Genomic DNA, 27,949 nt, shown 5'->3' on the forward strand with positions numbered 1-27,949 from the left:
TACCCCTCACAGTGGCCTCTATATCAGATGATATGAAAATGTGATTCTGTCATGAGTCAGCAACTTTTGAGTCATTGGCTGAAGATTAATAATCCTAGTAGTTAATAATTCTAGAGGAGTTGTGTGGGAATATTAATGTCCACTCAAGGAGACAGAAGGGAATATCCTTCATGGATTCATTTGGGAATGATGATGAATACATCCCAGCTCTTCATTTTCAAACCAAAGAACCACCCACCATACATTTCACGCTCAGATTTATCCCCTTCTCAGAAACACGTAATAAACAGTTTATTACGAACATAAGGTCCAGTACAGTCTGAGTCGTTAAAATTGAAAGACATTAATGCAGAAAACGACAAGATTTGCTTTATGTCTTTATGAAGTTCATTGTTTTTTTCTCAATCCATTTGTATTTGCATTAATTTGTCCTTACTGAAAACAATAAATATGCATTAACTCAGAACAGGCAACAGAGAAAATACAGAATTGAACGTAACAGCCAGAGTTAAGCCTGTGCTCGGCCCGCTGAGTATAGACCACGTCTGGCTCTCGGGCCCCGGGCCCCTGATCCCAGGGGCCCGCTCTACTGCAGAGAGCCGTTTGAGGACACATCTCCACACAGGCCCGATTGCACTCGTCAGCGATGCAGGGACAGGTGCTCATACAATGTGCAAATGATGGTCCGCATGCTGAATGACTTTAAAACAAACGGTGTAATATAAGATAGTCAAATATCGTCTCTGAGGTCTGCAGGTTCACCAACCGCAGCTCTGCGTATACTCCCATGATGCACTGCTGCCTTTTTGGAGGCGCACCCTTAATCAAACCACACCAAACCAATGCCTGGACTTAACTCTAACTTATATTTTAACTTAACCCTCCCTAACCTATACCGAAACCTAACCATACCCAAACGTAATCATCTCTAACAAATTTAAACGTACCCATTTCTAACCTTAAAACTAAACTTAACCATCTGTAGGCTCATCCAATGCAGGAATGGGAAATGGAAATTCAACATTTTTATCTCCAACATGGGGTTTTTGGAAGAAGATCTGAGATTGTGATCAGCCGTCGCCGTGGCACCAGGTCCAGTAGGCTAGAGGTGCTGGCAGGCTGCCCGGGCCGGCAGCAGCAGGGATAGCTGGACGGACTTGTTCGTGCAGTTGGCTGCTGTATGAGTACAGGCTGCAGTGGAGGGCTGGGGAGCTGGGGCCAACAGTACATGCTGTGTTGGTGTTAGTATGGGGGCGGAGTGGGCACACCTTAATGTAACACTGGGTAGGAGAGTGGAGCAGTCCTACCCACACTCCGTTCCTCAACAACCGTGCGCACTTATTGTATGTTGTACGTCCTGGCACTTAATGAACACACTTATTGTATGTTGTACGTCCTTGCCCTTAAAAATAGTACTCAGCATTGTGTAGCGTCTTAGCCTAGCTGTCTTTGTTGTACGGGAAATGGGTTAACCTAGAGAGTATTAGTGCTTGGCAATTGGTTCTATGACAATTCTTACTGTACCCAGAGTGATATATTATTGTTTCTCTTTCTTCTGACAAATGTACTTATTGTAATTGGCTTAGGGTAAAAGCGCCTAAACGTTAATGTTTACGTTTGGTGACCAGGCTGTCAGACTGATACACACACGACACAACACTGTGATGTGCGTGTTTCTTTTAAATGCATCAAGTACACACTCACACACATGAACACATAGAGGCACGCACACACACAAAAACACAGGGTTGACTCTGGGATAATGGGTGCATTGTTAATGACATCACATGTCTCCATTTTGATCTAGAATGATCGCTCCCTCCCGCCTCAAAACGTGAAACAAAGCTATCTTCAGTATCGCTGCAGTAAAGAACAAACAAACAGTCACATGTGTACACACACACACAAACACACGCACGCACGCACGCACGCACGCACGCACGCACGCACGCACGCACGCACACACGCACACACGCACACACGCACACACGCACACACGCACACACACACACACACACACACAAAGACACACAGACACATACACACCTAGCTGCTAAGCTTACTAGCTTACGTCTGAAAATAATTACAACACCCACCATTAGTACGGGATCGGTTAACATTTTACCAACGCAAAGTTTATCACACTTAATCAGAGAAATAATGCGTTGAAGTAATTTCATTCCGTAAATATAACATAGGATCACAACTTTCAAGTATATTTGTCTCAACAAGAAGTAAACTTTACATCATAAAACACAAATATTCGTGTTCATAAGATAAGTATAGAGAAGATAGTACTTCCATCCGCGATTCTATTGGTCAGCGTCAGTGGCTCTGTCTGTCAATCAAAACATCTCCTCCACCTTCCTGATCCCCTCACACACACCACAGGTCTGGAGGACACACCATGGACCACTGACTGACCGGAGGGTCGACCTTAACGTTGATATAGTGCAGGGTGGGAATAGAAAGGGTCTGTCTTGTGTCCACCTCCAGGGGGGGGCGGTCCCTGACGGGTGAATCACTGGATTGACGAGGCCCTCGGAGCGTCTTACTCCACCAGGTCAACTCCTCATCAGTGACATGTAGTCCTGCTCCTCCGCCAAAACCAAACAGTGTCTCAGCCGTTTGCTGAACTTTGTTTTCTGTGTGTCAGTGAAACGCAAACCACTATGACCACCTTCACCAACATCAACCCCACTGGTCTCTACTGGTCTCTACTGGTCCGTTCCTCTGCAGTCACCTTCTGCTCTTCACTGCGCAATCTTCCGGGGTGCTGGGTTTCTTCTTCCTGTTTGAGGTTCTTGTGCCTCCTCCTGCTCCCACTCCTCTCCTCTCTCCTCTCTCTTCTCTCCTCTCTCCTCCTGCTCCTCCTCTCCTCCTCTCCACCCACTGGAGGGGTTCACAGATGAGAAGAGGTGGAGAAGCAAAGCTTCAGTGTGTAGGGGTTGGAGCCGTCTGGAAGAGATAGGAGGTGGAGAAGATCAATCACTACACACACACACACACACACACACACACACACTCACACTCACACTCACACTCACACTCACACTCACACTCACACTCACACTCACACACACACACACACACACACACACACACACACACTGTCTAACCCTACTTGCTTCTCAACGACTTGTCTTTGTACTGTGCAACCTCTACCTGTTCCTTAATGACCCGTCTCTGTACTGTCTCACCCCTACCTGCTCCTCAATGACCTGTCTCCACTGTCTAACCCCTACCTGTTCCTTAATGACCTGTCTCTGTACTGTCTCACCCCTCCCTGGTCTGCAATGACCTGTCTCTGTGCTGTCTAACCCCTACCTGCTCTTCAATGACCTGTCTCTGTGCTGTCTAACCCCTACTTGCTCCTCAATGACCTGTCTCTGTACTTTCTGACCCTTACCTGTTCCTTGATGACATGTACATCTAACATATCAGTGCACGTTTTCAGGGATAGAGGTGTGGTTTTACAAACCAGAGCAGGGAAATGTCCTGAGTGCAAGACAGAGCCAGAGCTGTCCTCTCCATCTGGTACTGGGAGCTCGATGATAGTAAAATAAAATACCTGGGATTAATTATGAAAGAAAGTTAGTAGTTTGCACAGCCTTCTTTCCACTATCCTCCACTGTGCTCCCAGTACTCCCCAATGCCCCAGGCTGCTGTGAAGAGCAGTGTCCCAGCGACTCTCTCCCACAGACCCAAATCTAACCAAAACCAGCGGTGGTGGTTGTGACTCACTGGGAATCCGGATCTGGTAGTGGTTGAGGACGGTGAGCACCTCCACCGCCTGGGTCTTGCTGTCGAACTCCAGCAGACCGGAGATGGTTTTGGAGGAGGCTGCAGAGCACAGGGCCCAGACCCAGAGCACAGGTTGTTAGGGACGCAGTTACTAACAACCCGGATGATAGGTCGTTAGAGACACCGTCCGTCCCTAACGACCAGAAGAACAGGTCATTAGATACACCGTCTGTCCCTAACGACCAGGATAACAGGTCGTCAGACACACTGTCTGTCCCTTACGACCAGAAGAACAGGTCATTAGAGACAGCGTCTGTCCCTAACGACCATTAGAACAGGTCATTAGAGACACCGTCTGTCCCTAACGACCCGGAGCACAGGTCGTTAGAGACACAGTCTGTCCCTGACGACCCGGAGCACAGGTCATTAGAGACACCGTCTGTCCCTGACGACCCGGATAACAGGTCGTTAGAGACGCAATAGGTGTCACGTTTGCATCCTGAAACGTTTACAGAGAGTGTTTGTGCATTGTGGGGTTTCCTTTAGACAAGACAATGGCTGTTTCCCAATCTGAAGGAAGCATGCTCAACGGCCGCCCTTTTAAGGACGCTACATCATAGAACGCCGACAAGCACTGTTCAAATGTTGAGAACACTCGGAAATTCGCTCCCTTTTCGCGTCCTTTTTGAGAATTCCGAGATTTTTCAAGGATGGATCGATGGATCCTCAACGAGCCAAAATACCCACAATCCTTTGTGTTCACACGCTGCGCGGGTATTTAAAAATTGCGTATGGAAAGCGATACACATTGCTTTACACAAGCTTGAAGTTATTTGAACATTTTCAGAAATATTTTATGCCGTATTGCTATAGATCAATAGATCAATCATGTAAATGCAAAAAATGTACCAGTGCGTTTTTGCAATGTAATGATACATATATTAATCCATGCTATAATTTGCATGGATTGATTTGTTTAAGAATGTATGTAGCTGGTGTTTAAACAAACTACTGTCACCAATAACAATTTCAACAATTAAAATATTAAAATATTTACCACTGGAGCAATATTAAAAAGCGGAAGCGGAAGCGCTTCCACACTAGCAAGTCGATCCAAACTCTGAATGCTACAAACGCTAGGCAGCACTCTAGCCAGCACTCTAGCCGCATCTCCATAGGAAACGACTCGCAAGGAAGTGTTCTAGCAAGGCTGCAGCCTTCACTTTGGGAAACAGCCAACAGCATCATACAGGCCTGGACACGTTGAAGATCAGTAGGTCATGTTTGGCAGTAAAAAGTTTATAAAGTTGATTTATATGCAGAAATCACCAAATGTGGTCAAATAGCATCAGCAACAATAGCAGACAGCAACAATAATTTGTCAACTTACGCTTTGCGTCAAAGACCTTGAACTTGACAAACCCGGGGACGTCATGCTCCTCGCAGAGCTGCAGGGAAAACACACTTCTGCATGAAGAAGCTATGCACTTATTACGCTGAGCAGCTAACATGCTAAGCAGCTAACCGGCTAAGTAGTATTTGAGAAATGTTAGGGACGATAGGGACTACAGCTGGAAATTAGCCAAATAGGCTAAAGCTGCTCCTTCTCAAGGGAACTACTGTCCACAAAACTATAAAAAAATAAACTAAACTAAACTAAACGATCATTATCTGGCCTTATCGCCTATCTATATATAGACCTATTAATGTTTCATACCACCAGTAAATCAAACTCTGAGAGTGTGTTCTGAGAAGGGTTCCAAGGAGGCGCCTTAACTCCTTGTTATCACCCTCCTTGTGATAACAGGAGGGTCATGAGAGGCTCCTGAGACTGAGGACCGAGTCTAGACTTCACGGCGGGAGATGAACGCACTTAAAAACAGCTGTTAGCATCAACCTTTTAAGGACGCTACATCATAGAACGCCGACAAGCACTGTTCAAATGTTGAGAACACTCGGAAATTCGCTCCCTTTTCGCGTCCTTTTTGAGAATTCCGAGATTTTTCAAGGATGATAGGGACTACAGCTGGAAATTAGCCAAATAGGCTAAAGCTGCTCCTTCTCAAGGGAACTACTGTCCACAAAACTATAAAAAAATAAACTAAACTAAACTAAACGATCATTATCTGGCCTTATCGCCTATCTATATATAGACCTATTAATGTTTCATACCACCAGTAAATCAAACTCTGAGAGTGTGTTCTGAGAAGGGTTCCAAGGAGGCGCCTTAACTCCTTGTTATCACCCTCCTTGTGATAACAGGAGGGTCATGAGAGGCTCCTGAGACTGAAAAATCATCATACATCATACTCCTTGAAAAATCTCGGAATTCTCAAAAAGGACGCGAAAAGGGAGCGAATTTCCGAGTGTTCTCAACATTTGAACAGTGCTTGTCGAGCGTTCTATGATGTAGCGTCCTTAAAAGAACCCTTGGACCGAGTCTAGACTTCACGGCGGGAGATGAACGCACTTAAAAACAGCTGTTAGCATCATGTAGCATCTTATCCTAGCTGTCTTTGTTGTGTACTACGGGGAATGGGTGAACCTTGTGATTGTTAGTGCTTGGCACTTTGTTCTATTAACATCCTTAGGCTACTGTACCGACAGAGATACATTGTTGTTTCTCCTTCTTCTGAGAAATGTAGTTATTTTATTGTTGGGCACTCAACAGGATAACAAACCTGGTAAACCTGTGTTCTTGGCTCATTCTGCTGGAGAATAGACTTAAAGGATGCATGCTTTCAATACTCCTCTACTCTACTGGCAATTGTGTGGCTGTTTGCATTTAGGATTCTCGTCTGTCTTCGACGCAATACCTCATGAAGACCTGCCATTTGATGATCTCTATGATTGTTAGGGTTTGCGTGTTGTACGTTCCACGGCGGTCGCAACAATGCTAAGCTGCTAGCATTAGCAGCTAGCCCTCGGCCTAACGCTGCCACTGAAGACTGAAACCAGGAGGACTTAAGTTATGAACAACGTACAAAGAGGTATTGTATTTACTCTTTTTTAACACAGCTATAATAATGTATCGCTAATTTTACTGCGCAAAACATTTGTTGGGTCCTTTGTCCTAAGTTCCCCCAGAGAGGAGAGCATCTGTGGTGCTCCGATGCACCGGAGGACGGATGAATCAGAAAGGTGGAGGTGGAGACCACAAAGGGAGTGGGAACACCCACCCTCAGCAGGTGGTCCTGGGACACGCACGGCGGGACGTTGTAGAAGTGGAGCACGGCAGAGGGGGGCTGGATGATGTTCTTGGAGGCCTGGCCGGCACTGCTGAAGCGGTTGTTGCGCGTCATGGAGAAGTCCTTGTAGCTGCTGCTGCCGTCCTCCAGCTCAAACACCTGGCTGGGGATCACCGAGTGCTGCTTGGACACACTGAGACACAGCCAGGGATTTAAGGACACACTGAGACACACTGAAACACATTTAGACACACTGATACACACTGAGACACACTGATACACACTGAGACACAGCCAGGGTTTTAGGGACACACAGAGACACACTGAGACACACTCAGACACTCAGACACAATGAGACACACTTAGACACACTGAGACACAGCCGGGGATTTAGCGACACACTGAGACACACTGAAACACATTTAGACAGACTGAGACACACTCAGACACACTGAGACACACTCAGACACACTGAAACACACTGAGACACAGCGGGGGTTTTAGGGACACACTGTGACACACTCAGACACTCAGACACAACGAGACACACTTAGACACACTGAGACACACTCAGACACACTGAAACACACTGAGACACAGCGGGGGGTTTTAGGGACACACTGTGACACACTCAGACACTCAGACACAACGAGACACACTTAGACACACTGAGAAACACTCAGACACACTGAGACCCACTGAGACACAGCGGGGGTTTTAGGGACACACTGTGACACACTCAGACACTCAGACACAACGAGACACACTTAGACACACTGAGACACACTCAGACACACTGAAACACACTGAGACACAGCCGGGGTTTTAGGGACACACTGTGACACACTCAGACACTCAGACACAACGAGACACACTTAGACACACTGAGACACACTCAGACACACTGAAACACACTGAGACACAGCCGGGGTTTTAGGGACACACTGTGACACACTGAGACCCACTGAGACACACCAGGGTCTTAAGGGACACACTAGAGACCCCCCACAATCAGCAGCAGCGGGGTCTTTAGGGACAGGGGTGTACACAACACGATGCCCAATGGACACCCTTGAGACACTATCGTCAGCAATGTCTTTAGGACACACTGAGACCAATCACCGGCCCCTCCTCGTTACAGGTTCCCTACAAGCTCCTCCTGTGCCCATCCCCATGAGCCTAACGCTGGGTCTGTTGTAGTGTGCTGCCCTGGTCGTGGCAGGACTCATTGCACTCATTGCCCTCCTGACCTTCTCAGGGTCTCTGCCTTGATCTTTTAGGGCAGGGGTTCTCAAAGTTTTGACAGCTGAGGGCCAATTTAGGAACCCAGAATTTGACTGAGGGCCGCCAAAGGAAAGAAAATTATGCGGGAAACGACGTCAGCATCCCAGTGGTGAAAGAAAACATTGCACCGTGGACCTCTGGGAGTGAGGTCAAGTGAGGTCTAAATCACGAAACTGAGGTTCATCCTTTCAAAGTAAAAAAAACTTTATAATTTTTATTATTTTTTTAATTACTTACATCTGTATATCATTGCGGGCCGCCAGGAATGTTTCTGCGGGCCGCCATTGGCCCGCGGGCCGCACTTTGAGAACCAATGCTTGGCACTCCCTCCAGAAAAACACGATTATGCGATCGCATAATTCAACGCATAATCAGCCAAAGTCTGCATTCATGCAGGGGCCACATTTTTTCAAATATGCCGCACTTTCAGCGCATAAATTGCAGATTTCCGCGCAAAATATGTGAGGCTTGCATGATTTCATAATCCCCGCATTTTTGTTGCAAAAAAGTCACATATAACTTAGCAGAAAGTTTAAAAATGTTGCGCTTACTTCACACAAGAGCAGCCATTTCCCCCTGTTGCCATGGGAGCGTTATGAAGTGACGTAATTACGCAACGTGAACGTCATTGAAAAGCTGCATTTTTCGCAAGTTCCCGCATTTTCTCACAAGTTCCCGCAATTTTTGCAAGGCCCCGCAATTTCATCACATAAAATTGCATAAATATACCGCATATTTCATCGCATCTTTTAAGAAAACGTGCCGCATAATCAAGGATTTTTGGCCGCAACAATCACAAAAAAAACCCCGCATTTTTCTGGAGGGACTGTTTAGGGGGTTTGTTTGTGTACATAAGGGGGCTAGGGTTAGGGGGAGTCATATACATATGGCTGACAGGTAGAAGCCACGCCCGCTGGGTGTACTGTCCACCTGTTCACACAGAGACCGGGCCTCCCTATGAACAGGTGTACTGTCCACCTGTTCACACTGAGACCCGCCTCTCTATGAACAGGTGTACTGTCGACCTGTTCACACTGAGACCCGCCTCCCTATGAACAGGTGTACTGTCCACCTGTTCACACTGAGACCCGCCTCCCTATGAACAGGTGTACTGTCCACCTGTTCACACTGAGACCCGCCTCCCTATGAACAGGTGTACTGTCCACCTGTTCACACTGAGACCCGCCTCTCTATGAAGGTAGTGTTTGTGTGTAGAGGAGGTATGTGTGTGTATGTGTGTAGAGGAGGTGTGTGTGTGTGTGTAGAGGAGGTGTGTGTGTGTGTGTGTGTGTGTGTGTGTGTGTGTGTGTGTGTGTGTGTGGAGGAGGTGTCTGTGTGAGTGTGTCTCACCAGACGTTGAGACTGTTAGCAAACACGCGGATGCTGTTGAGGTGTGTGTGTGTGTGTGTGTGTGTGTGTGTGTGTGTGTGTGTGTGTGTGTGTGTGTGTCTCACCAGACGTTGAGTCTCTTAGCGAACACGCGGATGCTGTTGAGGTGTGTGATGGCCCGGTCCACCGCATACTCGTCCCCCATTTCCACCAGGGACGTCCCGGGAACGCTCTTCATGAACTTCACCTGCAGGACGCACGGGGGCAGCTTTACACACACGCACGCACGCACACACACACGCACACACGCACACACACACACACACATACACTTACACACACACATGCATATACACACACACACACCGCTTACACACATACTACCCTTACACATACACAAACACACACACACACTACCCTTTGACATACACACACACAACACCCTTACACACGCACACGCCGCACACACACCCACACACACACACCTACACACACACATGCATATACACACACACACACCGCTTACACACATACTACCCTTACACATACACAAACACACACACACACTACCCTTTGACATACACACACACAACACCCTTACACACGCCGCACACACACCCACGCACACACACACTCACACACACACACACTACCCTAACACACACACACACACGCACACACACTTACACAGAAACTAACCTTACGCATACATGCACACACATACACACCAATTGTTCACACACATACTATCCTGACACACACACACACACCTTCTCGATGTTGCCGTAGAGACAGAAGAGGTTGAAGATGCGGGTGCAGTTCATCTTGGAAGGGTGGAGGCCGCTCACCATGGCGACGGAGCTGGAGGCCTGGCTGGAGTACGAGGAGGAGGACGACTGGGGCGGGGGGTAGGACACCATGTCGGGGACGTCCACGGAGCCCGGCTTGTACCTGCTGTTGCCAGGCAACGGCAGCAGGGGGCAGGGCTGGCCTGGGGGGGAGGGGGACAGGGCAGAGCTCAGTGTTTGGAGGCCATGTTGGGTTTGGAGGCCATATTGGTGTGTCAGATAAACAGAAGTTTTCCAACTCATTACTAATCTGCTATTTTCCTAAAAACCCGATCTCAATTTCTTTTCGCTGCCCTCCAGCGCCCCCGTGTGGGCTCTGTGGAGCCCTCTGAACTCGGCGCTGTGATCCGCCAGACCGGACTGTTTTTTGCGTCTTACCGTAGCCTTTATCGTTGTAGGAAGACGGGTGTTCTCCTAGGATGGCCTGCCTCTTCCTGCCTTTCCCCCGGTCTGAAACAACCAACACCTTGTTGATACATAGGAATAACACAGGAATAACACAGGAATAACATGGGAATAACTGGATGTATAGGGGACTTTGTGTGCGTGCCACCCTGTGGTTGAAAAAGGTGCTACTGATTGTTTGACGACAGTCGAAGTCAGCCAGAGTCACTGACCATGAAAACACTGGTATCGAGGTCCACCACAAAAAAAAAACTTCCGCACTGATCTTGCTTTTTTATTCACACAGTGCTTATTTTATATTTTTTTATCAGGTCATGTATCAAGTCACGGTGGGTGAATCAATTCACAGAGTTGGAATGGACTCGTGGCCACTCAGAGGAAACAGATGAATTCCGCCACCAGATGGCACCAGAGACTGGTTGGCTTTTGTGGTACAGAACAACTGACTAGTATTACAGCAGTGGTGGTATTACTAGTTACACTGTGTAGGACTGTCTTCACAGTAATTACTTTGAAGTTATGTTGGATATAAAAAAAAATACAAAGAAAGGAAAATAACATAACATTACGGGCTTTACTTGTCTAGTGGCAAACATGTCAAAACTTACATAATATGACTCTCACTGGCTACACCCAACATTATCCACAAATACCAAATAATGTGTGGCTGACTCATGTTAATAAACGGTTTCAGCAATGGTTTGTCCATGTAATAAAACAACCGATGTTGATGCCTCTGAGTGAGAGAAATGTGAGTTCAACATGGATCACAAGACTGCTCCACGGACTTGTGATCCATATGAACAGATTCTCAAAGCATTCAGGCAGGCAGTTCTAACCATAGAGAGAGAGAGAGAGAGAGAGAGAGAAACAGAGAGAGGGAAAGAGAGAGAGAGCGAGAGAGAGCGAGAGAGAGAGAGAGAGAAACAGAGAGAGGGAAAGAGAGAGAGAGAGAGAGAGGGGGGACAGAAAGAGAGACAGGTCTAACCATTAACTAATAAAGAGAATCATGTAACACTTTAGGAAACATGAGAACAGGTATGTGTCGTTCTATGTCCTTGTGTTCAAAGACACGGGACACACACACACACACGCACGCACGCACGCACGCACACGCACACACACACACACACAAACAAAGCAAGCACTGTACTTTGGTTATTAACCTTGTGGAATTAATGACTTTATCTTATTCTACATAATAAAATAAATGATGCATCTGTTATTTATTCCAATGTTTTTCATCAGGACAGATTAACCCGAGTGAATCCGACCGTCGACAGAATCCTCAGAATCCTCTGGAGTTTCGTTTAAAAAACACAAAAAACAGGAATCACCATCATCACCATTATCACCATCATCACCATCATCATCATCATCATCAGTGGACGGTCTAACCTTACGGCCCCGTGTGATGAGGTCACACCTAGCGTAGCGGCGGCCGGCGGGTTAGCCTGTAGAGAAGCAGGGAGGCAGTAAGGAGACCACACACAGACGACTGGCTCCCTGGGCGTGTTGGAGCACCGCTGCATGGCTGTGAGGAGTCAGCCCCACCCTCTCTCTCTCTCTCTCTCTTAGGGTGGAGAGGTGGATGATGATGCAAGAAAAGATGGCGTGCAGAGTCAGCCTCACGTCCGTAGCGCTGTGTTTCCCCCTCTCGCTCTCTCTCTCTCTCTCTCTCTCTCTCCTCGTCTCTCTGCGGCCTCTCTCCCTCCCTGGCAGAGGGGCGTGTGCAGGTTGGTGATTGACAGGTGTGAGAGTGTGTTGATTGGAGCAGGTGAGTAGAGGCAGTCGGAGGAGGACTCGTGGTGGACGAGGAGGAGGAGGAGCAGGAGGAGGAGCAGGAGGAGGAGGAGCAGGAGATGTCCCACTACAGAGCCCTTCCACAGAGCAGCTCCGAGCAGGTTGGTTCTGGCCGGGTCACCCTGTGGGTGCTGTGTGCTCACCCTGTGGGTGCTGTGAGGCAGGGAGAGGCGCTATATGTGCGGCTGAACTGAGGACCAGAGGGGGGCCTACCTCGCCGCACCAGGTAGGGCTTGGTGTAGTCCCAGCTCTCCGCGTCGTTCCGGATCACGTTGAGGCGCGTGGGCTGAGGAGGGAGACACACACACTCAGCTACACAACTGCACAACTACACACTCTCAACTACACAACAAAACAACACATACACACTCAACTACACAACTACACCACAACACAACACATACACACTCCCAACTACACAACGTGGAGACGCGTGGGCTGAGGGGGGGATGCACACACACTCAACTACACAACTACACAACAACACTCCCAACTACACAACACACACACACACACACTCCCAACTACACAACACACACTCCCAACTACACATCACAACAACACAACACAAACGCCCATCTACACAACAAGGAGGTAAGGAGGTGAGGAGAGAGGAGGGAGGAGGTAAGGAGGGAGGATGGGAGTAGGGAGGAGGGAGGTGGTGAGGAGGTAATAGGGGAGGAGGGAGGAGGTAGGAGGCAAGGAGGTGAGGAGGTAAAGAGGGAGGAGGCAGGGGGTGGAGGTAAGGAGGGAGGAGGGAGTAGGGAGGACGGCGGAGGTGAGGAGAGAAGGAGGAGAGGAGGCAAGGAGGGTCCTACCCTAGCGTACTCTATCTTTAGAGTGCAGCAGCCTGCGTAGATGTCCGCTCCGTTCAGAGCGGCTTTGGCCTTCTGGGCGCACTGGACCGACTCAAACCTGGAGGGTGGTTAAGGAACCAACACACACACACACACACATACTCGGACACACACATACTCGGACACACACACACACATACTCACACACACACACATACGCACACACGCACACACACACACAGACGGACACACACACACACACACACACACACACACACAGACACACACACAGACGGACACGGACACGGACACACACACACACACACACACACTCGCACGGGGAGGATACTCCACCATGGCTTGTATCCCGTTGCGTTTGAAGATGACGATGCGCAGCACGCTGCCCATTGGGTTGCACACTGTGTAGAGCACGTCCTGTACGCACACACACACACATGCACACACAGACACACACAAACACACATACACATACAGACACGCACACACACAGAACAGAGTTTAACAGCTTCCTAGTGGCAAGTGTGTGAGTGGTGTGTGTGTGTGTGTTACCATAGTGATGGGGGTACAGTGTTTTCCGTGGTGACGGGGTGCAGGGTGTGTTACCGTGGTGACGGGGTGCAGTGTGTTACCGTGGTGATGGGGTGCAGTGTGTTACCCTGGTGACAGGGTGCAGTGTGTTACCGTGGTGTGTTACCGTGGTGACGGGGTACAGTGTGTGTTACCGTGGTGATGGGGTGCAGTGTGTTACCAGGGTGATGGGGTACAGTGTGTTACCGTGGTGACGGGGTGCAGTGTGTTACCGTGGTGACGGGGTGCAGTGTGATACCGTGGTGACGGGGTACAGTGTGTTACCGTGGTGACGGGGTGCAGCGTGTTACCGTGGTGATGGGGTACAGAGGGTTCTGGATGGACAGCAGCAGGACTTTGTTTCCGCTGTCGGGGTTGTCCGCGTTGGTCGGGCGCGTGATGCGCTTCGACGTGGAGTAGTTGAAGTAGGCCTGCTGGCCTACACACACACACACACACACACACTGTTAGTGTGTGTGCGTGTGTGTGTCTGTTTGTGTGTCTGTGTGTGTGTAGCTGTGTGTGTGTGCGTGTTATGTGTGTGTATCTGTGTGTGTGCCTGTGTCTGTGTGTGTGTGTGTTATTAAGTTTGTTATTTAGGGTGTGTGTGTTGTGGCATCCCGCCCCTGAAACCTCGGCCCGGGCGGGTCCGAGGATCAGTGGTGGACGGCGTATACCGCCGCCACCCACTAACCGGCGACAGAGAGCACCACTTCTCTCCCCCCAATCAGCGAGATAGGGGACACCTGGCCGGAGGGAGGAGAAGGACTAGGAGCCATCTTAAAAGGGACACCAGGACGGGAGAGGGGACACGAGTGACACGGGGGAACAACTGGAGACCCCAACGGAATGGAGGCTCTCGGAGACCCTAAATAGAGTACTAGTGTTCTCCGTCTTAAAGGAACGTGATAATAAACGCCGTGTGTGGCTTAACCCCCGACTTCGCAGTGTGATCTATCCTTGACCCCGAGACATCAGGGAGCGGGTACCACAGTGTGTGTGTGTGTGTGTGTGTGTGTGTGTGTGTGTGTGTGTGTGTGTGTGTGTGTGTGTGTGTGTGTGTGTTTACCTGCTATGTAAACAGGCTCCTTGGCTCCACCGGAGACGCAGCGGTCTGCGCTCTGAGCCTCGGAGAACTCAACCAGCGCCTGACGCTTGAAGGGCATCATCATCACGTAGCTACACACAAACACACACACACACACACAATCAAGATCATCGTTGTCATCACGTAGCTACACACAAACACACACACACACACACACACAGTTCATAACACCTCCTCCTCCCCCTCCCCCCCTTCCTCTTCCTCTTCCTCCTCCTCAGGTAGGCACGGGTGGGGGGTCTCACCATATGGCTCCGAACTTGTCCAGGGCCTCGACCAGGTCCGCCTCCACCACCGCCTCGCAGAGCCCCCGGACGTGGACCACCGGGCTGGGGGAGATCTGGTGGCTGTCCTCCCCGTTCTCCTGCACGCAGGCACACACACACACACGCACACACACGCACGCAGACAGACACGCACGCAGACAGGCACACACACGCACGCACGCACACACGCACACACGCACGCAGACAGGCACACACACACACACACACACACACACAAACACACACACACACACACACACACACAAAGAGTATCATGAGTATAAGGAGTATAATGAGTATGTGTATATGAGTATAATGAGTATAAAGAGTATATGTTATGTATGTATGTATGTAACCCAGGATGCACTCGGGTCGGCCCGCAGACGTCGGGGATCGAACCCAGGACCTCAGGGTTGTGCGAGCGACACTCTGACCGTCTCTAGTCACATTTCCAACTAAAAGGTGAAGTGAATCTTTAGAAAGTTCGCAAAAAAGAAATTCAAATTAGGTGCGTTTCCATCAAGTGGTTGGATCGGAAAACTATTCCAGGGCTTGTCGTATCCTTTTGATAACAGCCTCTCTTAGGTCCTGATATATAGTGGAATTGCATTGTTTTCCATCTAAAATAGCTGTAATGTTTTTTTCTTCAATGAGAGCAAGGAAAAGTTGTACCTCTTCAGCGGTCCAAACATATCTACTATTCACATTGGCCATCTGTTCCATGGACGTATTTAAAGGAAACATTGTACATATTATTCGAAATTCGTTGCAGCCTTTATACCACAGATACTCCAGGGTCTATAGCATATAACCGCATTGTCTGATTACAGTTTAATTCATTTTTCACAATTGACCAGCTCTCAGATTGACCAGTTTTGAACTTTGACTATTCACTGCGCCATTCGTTTCAATGGAAATCGCGACGTCTATAATTTCAACATAAAGTGTACATATTTATAATCAGAAATTCACCCCAGCCTTTATACCACAGATACTATAGGGTCTATACCTTATAACCACGTTTTCTGGTTACAGTTTAATGCATTTTCCACAATGTACCAGCTCTCGTTTTAAAGGCTGAACAGACAATTTGACTGGAATTACTTAGTAGGTGTCCATATCTCAGGGATTAATGGACACAGTATAATTAAAGGATATGCAAACATAGACATCCTATATCATATATATATGATATAGGATGTCTATGTACACAAACGCTTAAAAATATATATATATTGACACTACAAGTTGATGTTGGCAGGGTTGCTATGGCCGGTCGTTATGCGGATATCGGAACGAAGTTGTCGGTCCTGTGTGTTCAATGTTCGCTACGCTACAGCTGTTTCGAAAAGTGTGTTTCCATCTCCCATTTTGCGCATTTACTCTCTTTCGCATTTCTCAAAAACCACCTCAAGTGAGCGGATAAACTTTTTTGCGAATTAGAGGATTTTTATGCAGATTTTGGTGTTTCCATCACCGTTTACTGATTTGATACTTCAAAATTCGCATAAAATCAGGGGGATGGAAACGCAGCTACTGTGCCCTAGGTTCAAGACGACGATCCAAAGGAGAGGGACATTTGGCCCCGGACCCGTGACCCAGTGCTGGCCCAGCAGGGAGCCGAGCTGGATGGAGGAGGGGGTTTGTTGTTGGGATCCATCCCCTCTGGCGCCCAGCACCGCCCCACGCCCCACACACGGCCCACTACTACAACAGGACGTAGGGGCGAGGGAGGCGGAGAAGGAGCTCCAGCAGAGAGGAGGAAGAGGACAGAGGAGAGGGGAGGAGTAACCTGAATAAGTTAACTCCTCTCCCAGGCTCAGGCTGTCTGCTGAGCAGCAGTCCAGTCCCCTCTTCCACCAACGCGGTTCCAGTGCTGGTTCAGAGCCAGTGCCGATCTCAAACCGGTTCTTGGCTTTTCCACATAAATAATCCTGGCTCCGGGCGGGACGAACAGGTTCCAACTCAGCACCAACTCCACGCCGGTCCGGGAACTAGAACCAGTGACGTATAGTACTGGGTTAGTGTAACTTTAACGCGTTCATTTTAACGTTAATTTGAACGTCCTTACTACTCTACTCCAGCCCTTAAGTCTGTGGAACATCAAGCTGGTTCTTGGGGAGTTGGCATGTAGAACCAACACTGAACCAGCAAAAGCACAGTGTGTGTTGTTCTGAGTTGTGTGAGCATCATTCCTCACACCCTGGGGCGCCAGCTATCCCTGCTGCAGGTGCCAGTCTCTACCAGTAAGTGGATTACCGACTTCCTGACCAACAGGTCTCAGCGGGTGAAGCCGGAGAAGAGCATTTCCAGCTCCAGGTCCACCAGGACTGGCTTCCCGCAGGGCTGCGTCCTGTCTCCAGCCATGTTTTCTCTGTACACCAACAGCTGCACCTCCCTCCAACCGTCGGTCAAGCTCCTGAAGTTTGCAAACGACACCACCCTGGTGGGCCTCATCCCCAGGGGGGACGAGTCTGCATACAGGAGGGAGATCGAGCGGCTACAGAGCTAGTGCAGCTGCAGCAACCTGGAGCTCACCGCGCGGAAGACAGTGGAGATGGTGGTGGACTTCAGGAGAAACGCAGCTCCGCCCGCTCCCATCATGCTGGGTGAAACCCCGGTTGCCTCCGTTGAGTCTTGCCTCTTTCTTGGCTTGACCATCTCCAGGGACTTGAAGTGGGAGCTGAACATCAGGGCCCTTTCAAAGAAGGGCCACATGAGGATGTTCTTCCTCAAGCAGCTTAACAAATGTAGGCTGCCGAGAATGATGATGACCCAGTCTTACACCGCCATCATTGAGTCCACCATCACCTGGTTCCCTGATGCAGTGGCCAAGGACAAGGCCAAGCTGCAGCGGGGGATTCGATCAGCGGAGAGGCTGAAGGGCAAAAAAGATCATGGCCGACCCCTCGCACCCAGGTCACGGCCTCTTCACGCCGCTTCCTTCTGGGAGAAGGTTGCGGCTGCCTGGAACTGCAAAGACCCGTCACAGACTTTTTTAAAAAACTTTGGCTACCAACCCCCCCTCCACCTCCCTCCTCCCCCGTGATACCTGTCCAGGATCAGAATCACATTGGACTTAATTCTGCACTTGCACTTTATTATCTAGTATGTATCTCATCACCCATTGCTTTGATTGTCCTGTTGTCTTGTGAGAACTGTCCTGTCCTGTTGCACTATATTTGTTGAAACAAAGACACTGGAACGCTGAGACAAATTCCTACTATGTTAGCATTAATGGCAATAAATTATTCTGATTCTGATTCAGTGTGTGTGGTTCTGAGTTTTGTTAAAAGTGTGTGTGGTTCTGAGTTATGTGAGCAGTGTGTGTGGTTCTGAGTGGTGTGAACAGTGTGTGTGGTTCTGAGTTGTGTTAACAGCGTGTGTGGCTCTGAGTTATGTGAGCAGTGTGTGTGGTTCTGAGTTGTGTTAACAGTGTGTGTGGTTCTTAGTTGTGTTAACAGTGTGTGTGGCTCTGAGTTATGTGAGCAGTGTGTGTGGTTCTGAGTTTTGTTAAAAGTGTGTGTGGTTCTTAGTTGTGTTAACAGTGTGTGTGGTTCTGAGTTGTGTTAACAGTGTGTGTGGTTCTGAGTTGTGTGAGCAGTGTGTGTGGTTCTCCAGTCTCCTGCTCGGTGAGCTGTGGTCCACTTTTACTTCCCTTGCGTCGGGTCTCACTTCTACCTCTGCTGGGCGGGTCGCTGAGCCCTCTTTCTACTCTTCAAATTGGACCGCTTCTGCCTTTCTGTCGTTAGTTATCACTAGCCTCTGTAATGCTAGCCTCTGTGATGCTAGCCTGTGTCACAAGCCTCTGTGTCATTAGCCTCTGTGTCCATAGCCTCTGTGTCATTAGCCTCTGTGTCACGAGCTTCTGTGTCATTAGCCTCTGTGTCACTAGCCTCTGTGTCACTAGCCTCTCTGTCATTAGCCTCTGTGTCATTAGCCTCTGTGTCATTAGCCTATGTGCAACTAGCCTCGCTAGCCTCTCTGTTGTTGGCCTCTGTGTCACTAGCCTCTGTTATGCTAGCCTCTGAACTCAGACTGCTAGCCTCTGCCTTGCTTGCCTCTGAGTCACCAGCCTACGTCTTGCTTATCTCTGCAACGATCTGTGCTTCACTGTCTTCAGAGCTGCTAATCTCTTAGCCACAAGCCTCCATGAAACTAACGTCAGCAACACCAGCCTCGACAAAGTTGAACGACACTGCTGCCTAATAATGGCTTCCCAGTGATGTTTAGGATCGCGTTGAGGATGGAATTAGCCTCTTTGCCTTGTGTGTACCGGCCTGTGTGTTGGGTCTCTTCTGTAGATCCTGTGGTGGTGTTGCTGGGTGCAGCCCAGTGCAGCCCAGCCCAGTTCAGTCCAGTTCAGTGCAGCCCAGTGCAGCCCAGCCCAGTGCAGCCCAGTCCAGTGCAGCCCAGTGCAGCCCAGCCCAGTGCAGCCCAGCGCAGTGCAGCCCAGTCCAGTGCAGCCCAGCCCAGTGCAGCCCAGTGCAGCCCAGTGCAGTGCAGCCCAGTCCAGTGCAGCCCAGCCCAGTGCAGCCCAGTGCAGTGCAGCCCAGTCCAGTGCAGCCCAGTCCAGTGCAGCCCAGTGGAGCTTCCCTCTGTCCCACAAGGTCACGTAACACAAGGCTGCAGCACAGCTGTCCCCCAACAACACCACTTCCCCTCCAGCCTGTCTACATTAATCAGCAATAATTGTGTGTATGTGTGTTTGAGTGGGGTTTTGTGTGTGTGTGTGTGTGTGTGTGTGTTTGTATATATGTGTGTAGGTGTGCGTGTCTGTGTTATTTAAAGCTGATGGCGGGTAGTCAGTAAAGACATTGAATGTAGGCCAGGCAGAGGGGGCGACTGAAGTGTGTGTGTTTGAGTGTTTATGTGCGTGTGTGTGTGTGTGTGTGTGTGTGTGTGTGTGTGTGTGTGTGTGTGTGAGTGGTGTGTTTGTGTGTGTGTGTGTTTGCGTTAAGAGGAGAACAGTCTGAATAAATAAATGTCATGTGGGATGTAATGTCATGTGTCTTCTTGTCTGCTTCTACAATACTGCACGCACGCACACGCACACACACACGCAAACACACACACACACACACGCGCACACACGCGCGCAGGTTTCCGGTACCACAGTATGTAGGTTAGTTAGTAAGTAATCAGGACATAAAAATTTAAACAGCTCAACTTGGAGCCTGACTGCTCATGTGTCTTTCCACACACAAACACACACACACACACACACACACACACACACACACACACACACACACACACACACACACACAGGCATGTACACGCACATACATTTGCACAAATGCGCACAAACATTTTGCATGGGAGGTGTCTATTGGATCTATTTGATTGGGTCAGTGGATCAGAGTCAGATCCATAGAGAGGATACTAACTCTACCTCCGTTCACTATAAGGTAACTCTACCTTTGTTCAATATAATGCAGACACCGCCAGTACCAGCTCAACTCGCCTCGCCTCGACTCGGCCTGCCTTTTTTTGCGTTTCCATTGCCAAAATCGGTTACCTGGAACCTGGTACCTGGTACTTTTTTAGTTCTCACCTCGTCGAGGTTCCATGAGAGCTGAACCGGTACTTTTGGTGTCGTAAACAGGCTGCTGGCCACTGATTGGCCAGACGGTGACGCCACTGGACGAGCGCGACGTCCGAGCCTGACACCCGACACCAGGTGTTGTGCCGAAAATGGAATCCTTGTCTGAAATCGCAGCCCCTCTCCGCGTTATAGCAGTGTTTATATCATATCGTCACAAGAAGAGCCACTTATCACAGAAAGCGATATGTACGATTTCTTCTTCTGACGAAAAGAGGGTTTATAGTTTATAGCAGTGTTTATATCATATCATCACAAGGTGAGCAACTTGTCACAGAAATCGATGTTACATTTTATAGGCGACCCACAACGTAAGATGTCCAACGTAAGATGTCCCATGTACCTTACATAACTCTACCACTGTTCACTATAAGGTAACTCTACCTTACATCACTAACTCTACCTCTGTTCACTATAAGGTAATTATACCTTACATCACTCACTCTACCTCTGTTCACTATAAGGTAACTCTACCTTACATTACTAACTCTACATCCGTTCACTATAAGGTAATTCTACTTTACATCCCTAACTCTACTTCTGTTCACTATAAGGTAATTCTACTTTACATCACTAACTCTACCTCTGTCCACTATAAGGTAACTCTACTTCTGTTCACTATAAGGTAACTCTACTTTACATCATTAAGTCTACCTTATCTCTGCTGTACCGTGCCATAGCATGAAGCAAAGAAGATTAATTATTCGTAAATCTTGAGCAAGCGGTCAGTAGACCTTTTAACAACCAGAAATGACCTGAAGAGCTTTAAAGACCATGTTGCTATGTTTAAGATCCCATGGAGATTCAAACTGTTCATGTGGACAGGTATATTCAATCAAAGATTTAATATAATGTTATGTTTAAGTTCATTTTTATGCGTTGTACGTTTTATTGTGCTTAAACTGACTCAGATAATTTCTGGCTAATGATGTTTGCATCATTTCCTGCTGTGACGTCGATCTTTGTTAAGTTTTCTTTGAGTATTTCCAAAAGTGATGGTCTATACAAATGAAATACAAATAACATGTTACACTCAAGCGGCTGGCTTTGACATTTATGTCCTAAATGCATTGGACGCATTGGAACTCAGAAATGTTGTCTGTTGGTTAGTTAGTTAGTTAGGGTATATTTGATTGGGACAGATACAGCTCATGCGGATTGTGCACAGTCCAGCAGAAAGCATCATAGCATTTGTAGCTTTAGCTAATTTCCAATTTCTGTCCCTAGAGGGGCCTTTAAAATAACATACATAAAAATATACGAGGAACAGCCTATCCATTCATCCACCTCTGTTATACCATTCATTCATCTATACATTCATCCATCCATCCATATATGCAATAAAATGTTTACATACTAGCCTGCCATTCCCTAATCTAGTCCTATACATTGCACCTACATTATATACCCCCCCCCCCCCCCCCCCCCCCCTCCCAACCGCGCTGACATTCACGATCCAATGACTCCCTCCCTGAGAGACCCACAGGCTGTGAGTCTCTCAGGGAGGGCCAGAATGAGCTGAGTATGAGTCACTGCTCTTACTGCCGTTCTGCCTCTGCTTCTGCAGGCCCAGGTTTTGGTTTCCATGAACCGTTAACTGTACATTTCTGTAGCTAGCGAGCAACCCGTCGCTGCACAGAGCTATACGGAGCACATCAGAGCTGCTCTCTAAATAAATAATACCTGGTCGTTCACGACGGGCCGCTTGTACTCTATTCGTCTTAATGTTTCCCAAAGCTGGACTGAAGAGTAGGAGACAAAATGAATGGCTAATAAGTTCAATAAGTCGAACCTGATGTGAAAAAAAAGAACAACCCATTCTAAATAATATAACTGAACTTGCTGAAAACCAGTCGGATACTTGCAAATATAATTTCTACTTGAAGGAGGTTTTGTTTGTTGCGACAGGGGTCCACCAGCTGTAAACATGTGTGACCGGGACGAAAGACGTCTCCACAACCCTGAACTGCTCCAGTGGGACCCTTCTGTCCCGCGGTTCTCTGTCTGTCTCTCTTCTCTATCTCTAGAGGAAAGCCTCACAGCACACAACCCCAAACGAGGTTCTGTCACCACTCCCTAATCCCACTGCCTCTGCATCACACCATTAAGAACAGAGGTAGGTAGCTGGGCTTGTGCTTTATTATAACCTCATAGAGCAGAATAAAACATTCCATGTATTCAATCACTTAACACTGGCTGAAACCAGAAGAACCCAGTAGAACCCAGTAGAACACAATATAACCCAGCAGAACCGAACCAAGTAGAAACTAACCCAGTAGAACAGAACCCAGCAGAACAGAACTCAGTAGAACCCAGCAGAACAGAACCTGGTTGAACAGAACCCAGTAGAACAGAACCCAGCAGAACAGAACCCAGCCGAACAGAACCCAGTAGAACCCAGGAGACCACAGTAGAACCCAGCAGAAGGCAGTCAACACAGCTATGTTCCTTGCAACACTTGCATAATTTCCACCTGCATTATGACATGCATGTAATTTCCTGTGTGCTGATGTGCAGGGCAACTTAGAGAGCAGGGATGTGAGAACCAACGGTGTTTCCACTCTCCTTGAAACTAAAACCAAACAACACCACTGCCATCTCTTCCATCAGATAACATTCTAGAAAGATGTTGCATGCTACAGGGACGAGCTCTGTAAATAATGTATAAGTCTTTAAGTAGGGGAAGCCAGGAGGCAAGGTCAGAACATCTTGTTGGACGGGATGGAAAACAAGGCAGCTCCTTTCAACAGCTGAACCCAGACATTGTTCTATCAAACTACCTGTGAGGCAACAACACTGACCATGATTAGAGTATCATCTTCTCTCTCCCCCCCTATCTCCCTTTCTCCCTCTCTCTCTATTTGCTGTAATTTAGTATTCTTTCTATCTATTATCCATCCATCCATCCCTCTATCGATTTATTGAGACTACTGCAGAGTAAAAATCCTGTTTTCGGTCCAATGTCAGGTCACTGGAAACTCCCAGCCTCACTGGGAACTCTCAGCCTCACTGGGAACTCTCAGCCTCACTGGGAACTCCCAGCCTCACTGGGAACTCTCAGCCTCACTGGGAACTCTCAGCCTCACTGGGAACTCCCAGCCTCACTGGAAACGCTCAGCCTCACTGGGAACTCCCAGCCTCACTGGGAACTCTCAGCCTCACTGGAAACTATCAGCCTCAATGGAAACTCAAGGCCTCACTGGGAACTGTCAGCGTCACTGGGAACTGTCAGCCTCACTGGAGACTCTCGGCCTCACTGGAAACTGTCGGCCTCACTGGGAACTCTCAGCCTTACTGGGAACTCCCAGCCTCACTGGAAACTCTCAGCCTCACTCGAAACTCTCAGCCTCACTGGAAACTCTCTGCCTCATTGGGAACTTTCAACCTCACTGGAAACTCTCAGCCTCACTGGAAACTGTCACGAACAACGCCTGCATGATAGTTTGAAGACGAAGGGCCGACATGTGACCATGTGATCTACTCTCCAAACCACAGCAAGCTGTGACCCCAACCACAGCCTCCTTACTTCCTCTGTGCACCTGTCCCAGGCACGAAGCAGCGTGCTATGGTGGAAATCTTTGTCTAAGGGTTGAAGGAGTTGTGTAAGAGTTGAAGGAGTTCACTGTCAATTTCCAAGTGAGTACAGCGCATAAAGTGGATACATCTTTAGAGACTACATTGAATACCTCCGTAATGAATACAGGGAATACCGCACTGGAGAATGCATACTAGTGGATACATCTAGAGAAAGCATCTTTCTCGGGTCGGCTTAGCTCAGGAGGTAGAGCAGTTGCCTTGTAACCGAAAGGTCGCTAGTTCGATCCCCAGCTCCTCCTAGCTGATTGTTGATGTGTCCCTGAGCAAGACACTTAACCCTTACTGCTCCTGACGAGCTGGCTGTCACCTTGCATGGTTGACTCTGCCGTCGGTGTGTCAATGTGTATATTAACTGATGTAAGTCGCTTTGGATAAAAGCGTCTGCTAAATGCCCTAATTGTAATTGTAATCTTAAGTGAACACAGCCCTAAGGAACACACCCCTAGTGAATAGTCAATAGAGCCCGAGTGAAAACCGCCCTAGTGAATATGGTGAATACAGCCCTAGTAAAAACAACCCTAGTGAAAACATCCCTAGAGAATATGTTGAATACAGCCCAAGTGAAAACCAACCTAGTGAATACAGTGAATACAGCCCTAGTGAATACAGTGAATACTGCCCTAGCGAATACAGTGTATACAGCCCTAGTGAATACTGACCTAGTGACTACAGTGAACACAGCCCTAGTGAATACAGCCCTGGTGAACACAGTCCTAGTGAATACAGCCCTGGTGAATACAGCCCTAGTGAAGACAGCCCTAGTGAATACACCCCTAGCGAATACAGTGAACACAGCCCTAGTGAATACAGCCCTGGTGAACACAGTCCTAGTGAATAAAGCCCTAGGGAACCCAGCCCTGGTGAATACAGCCATAGTGAATACAGCCCTAGTGAATACAGTGGATACAGCCCTAGTGAATACAGCCCTAGTGATCAAAGCCCTGGTGAATACAGCCCTAGTGAATACAGTCCTAGTGAACACAGTGAATACAGCCCAATTGAAAACCAACCTAGTGAATACAGTGAATACAGCCCTAGTGGATTCAGCCCTAGTGAGTACAGTGAACACAGCCCTTGTGAATACAGTGAATACTGCCCTAGCGAATACAGTGTATACAGCCCTAGTGAATACTGACCTAGTGACTACAGTGAACACAGCCCTAGTGAATACAGCCCTGGTGAACACAGTCCTAGTGAATACAGCCCTGGTGAATACACCACTAGTGAATACAGTGAACACAGCCCTAGTGAATACAGCCCTGGTGAACACAGTCCTAGTGAATACAGCCCTGGTGAATACAGCCCTAGTGAAGACAGCCCTAGTGAATACACCCCTAGTGAATACAGTGAACACAGCCCTAGTGAATAAAGCCCTAGGGAACACAGCCCTGGTGAATACAGCCATAGTGAATACAGCCCTAGTGAATACAGTGGATACAGCCCTAGTGAATACAGCCCTAGTGATCAAAGCCCTGGTGAATACAGCCCTAGTGAATACAGTCCTAGTGAACACAGTGAATACAGCCCTAGTAAATACAGTCCTAGTGAACACAGTGAATACAGCCCTAGTGATCAAAGCCCTGGTGAATACAGCCCTAGTGAATACAGTAAAAACAGCCCTAGTGAACACCGCCCTGGTGAATACAGCCCTGGTGAATACAGTGAATACAGCCCTAGTGAATACAGCCCTGGTGAAAAGCCTCCAGTAATGAGTCTGATTGTAGGGCTGTCTCTATCTCCCTCTCCCATGCGGACCCAGCAGCAGTGATCCCTCCAGGTCTATCTTTAGATGTGGTCACTCTGGGCTGATAGCAGAGAGGACCCCCAGAGGTGTTTTGCAGCCTTGACCCCTGGGCTTCAGACGCTGTCCCTCAGGGGGAAACAACCACTGCCGGGTTCACTCTCATCAACCTGCACTCTGGTTACAGGAGTGTATGAACACCTCACCCTCAAGCACACACTGTGCACACACTCACACCGTGATCACTCTCACACTGTGATCCCTCTCGCACCGTGATCACTCACACACACACACACACACACACACACACACACACACACACACACACACAATGTGATCACTCTCCCACCATGATCACTCACAGCCTGTGAGTGGGTTTGTGTCAGAGAGATAGATAGAGTGATAAATGGTGAGTGAGTGAGTGAGTGAGTGAGTGAGTTAGTGAGTGAGAGAGAGAGACAGAGAGAGAGAGAGAGAGAGAGAGAGCGACAGAGAGAGAGAGAGACAGAGAGAGAGAGTGCGTGAGAGAGAGAGAGAGAGAGAGAGAGAGAGAGAGAGAGGAAGTGGGACATGTGAGTGTGCTTTTTGGGAGATTGAAATATAGATAGAGAAATAGGTGTATAGATAGAGAGATAGCATACATAGATAGAGAGAGAGAATGATTGGGGCAACCTAATATGGGCAATGGCCACTACTAGGATGTGGAAACGAGATCCAACACGCGCGCTGCAGAGCTGCGGCCCTGCACCGAACATGCACGCACACGTCGCGAGAACCCAACACCCGCCAAGGTGTGTTTCATCATTCATCTCCACGACGTCGCGCGCCAACTCACATACGCAACTCACATACGCACACACACAGCAACACACCTACACTTATACAAACACACACACACGCACACACACGCCGACGCACACACACGCACACACACACACACACACACACTCACACACACACACACACACACACACACACACACACACACACACACACACACACACACACACACACACACACACACACACACACACACACACCACAACACGCATATCTTCATCCCATCCAACTTGCCGTAGCGTGCTGGCTCGCCCTCCACCGGCCGCGGCCGCCCTCCACCGCCTCTCCTCCGGTACCCGGGGCCGCATGCTCCGCTACCGAGCCCGGGTCCGAGTCCTCCGCGTCCTCCCCGTCCTCCAGCTCCTCTCCTTCCTCTTCCTCCTCCTCCTCCTCCTCCTCCTCCTCCTCCTCCTCCTCGTGCCGCTCTGTCTTCGCGCGCTTGGCGGCTCTCTCGCCGTACTCGCCGTCCTGGAGCTTATCCCCACGCGCTGCCTCCAGCGCCCCCGACATCACGACGACTGTCACGCCGAACCTCTATGGTGCCGCAGGTTCGAGACCCGAACCGCGGATTGGCTGCGGACGGTGCGGAGTCGGAGGAGGGATGGTGGCGCGTGCGTGGTTGACGAACGTCGGCGCGCGTCAAGGAGCAGTTCAGGGCTCGAGCTTCTTCTGTGGCGCAGCAAAGGACGCTCTCTCTCTCTCTCTCTCTCCCTCTCTACCCACTGTATGTGTGTGTGTGTGTGTGTGTCTCTCTCTCTCCCTCTCTTCTCTCTCTCTCTCTCTCTCTCTCGCTCTCTCTCTCTCTCTCT

At 48.8% G+C, this 27,949-nt stretch overlaps 1 protein-coding gene across 1 annotated transcript; it reads right to left on the reverse strand.

The window, feature by feature from the left end:
- Positions 1-420: 420 nt before the first annotated feature.
- On the reverse strand, positions 421-27,949 carry hnrnpll (heterogeneous nuclear ribonucleoprotein L like). Its single transcript, XM_079729430.1, has 14 exons — positions 27,375-27,949; positions 15,337-15,455; positions 15,056-15,165; positions 14,298-14,425; positions 13,748-13,833; positions 13,420-13,516; positions 12,815-12,887; positions 10,772-10,843; positions 10,316-10,536; positions 9,671-9,792; positions 6,924-7,125; positions 5,135-5,192; positions 3,745-3,843; positions 421-2,958 (listed from the first exon to the last, which is right to left on the reverse strand). Exons 1-14 carry the CDS (start codon positions 27,648-27,650, stop codon positions 2,903-2,905), a joined length of 1,719 nt encoding a protein of 572 aa, XP_079585556.1. The 5' UTR covers positions 27,651-27,949; the 3' UTR covers positions 421-2,902.

The sequence above is a fragment of the Pollachius pollachius genome (genome assembly GCF_949987615.1).
Source record: "Pollachius pollachius genome assembly, chromosome: 2".
NCBI lineage: Eukaryota > Metazoa > Chordata > Actinopteri > Gadiformes > Gadidae > Pollachius > Pollachius pollachius.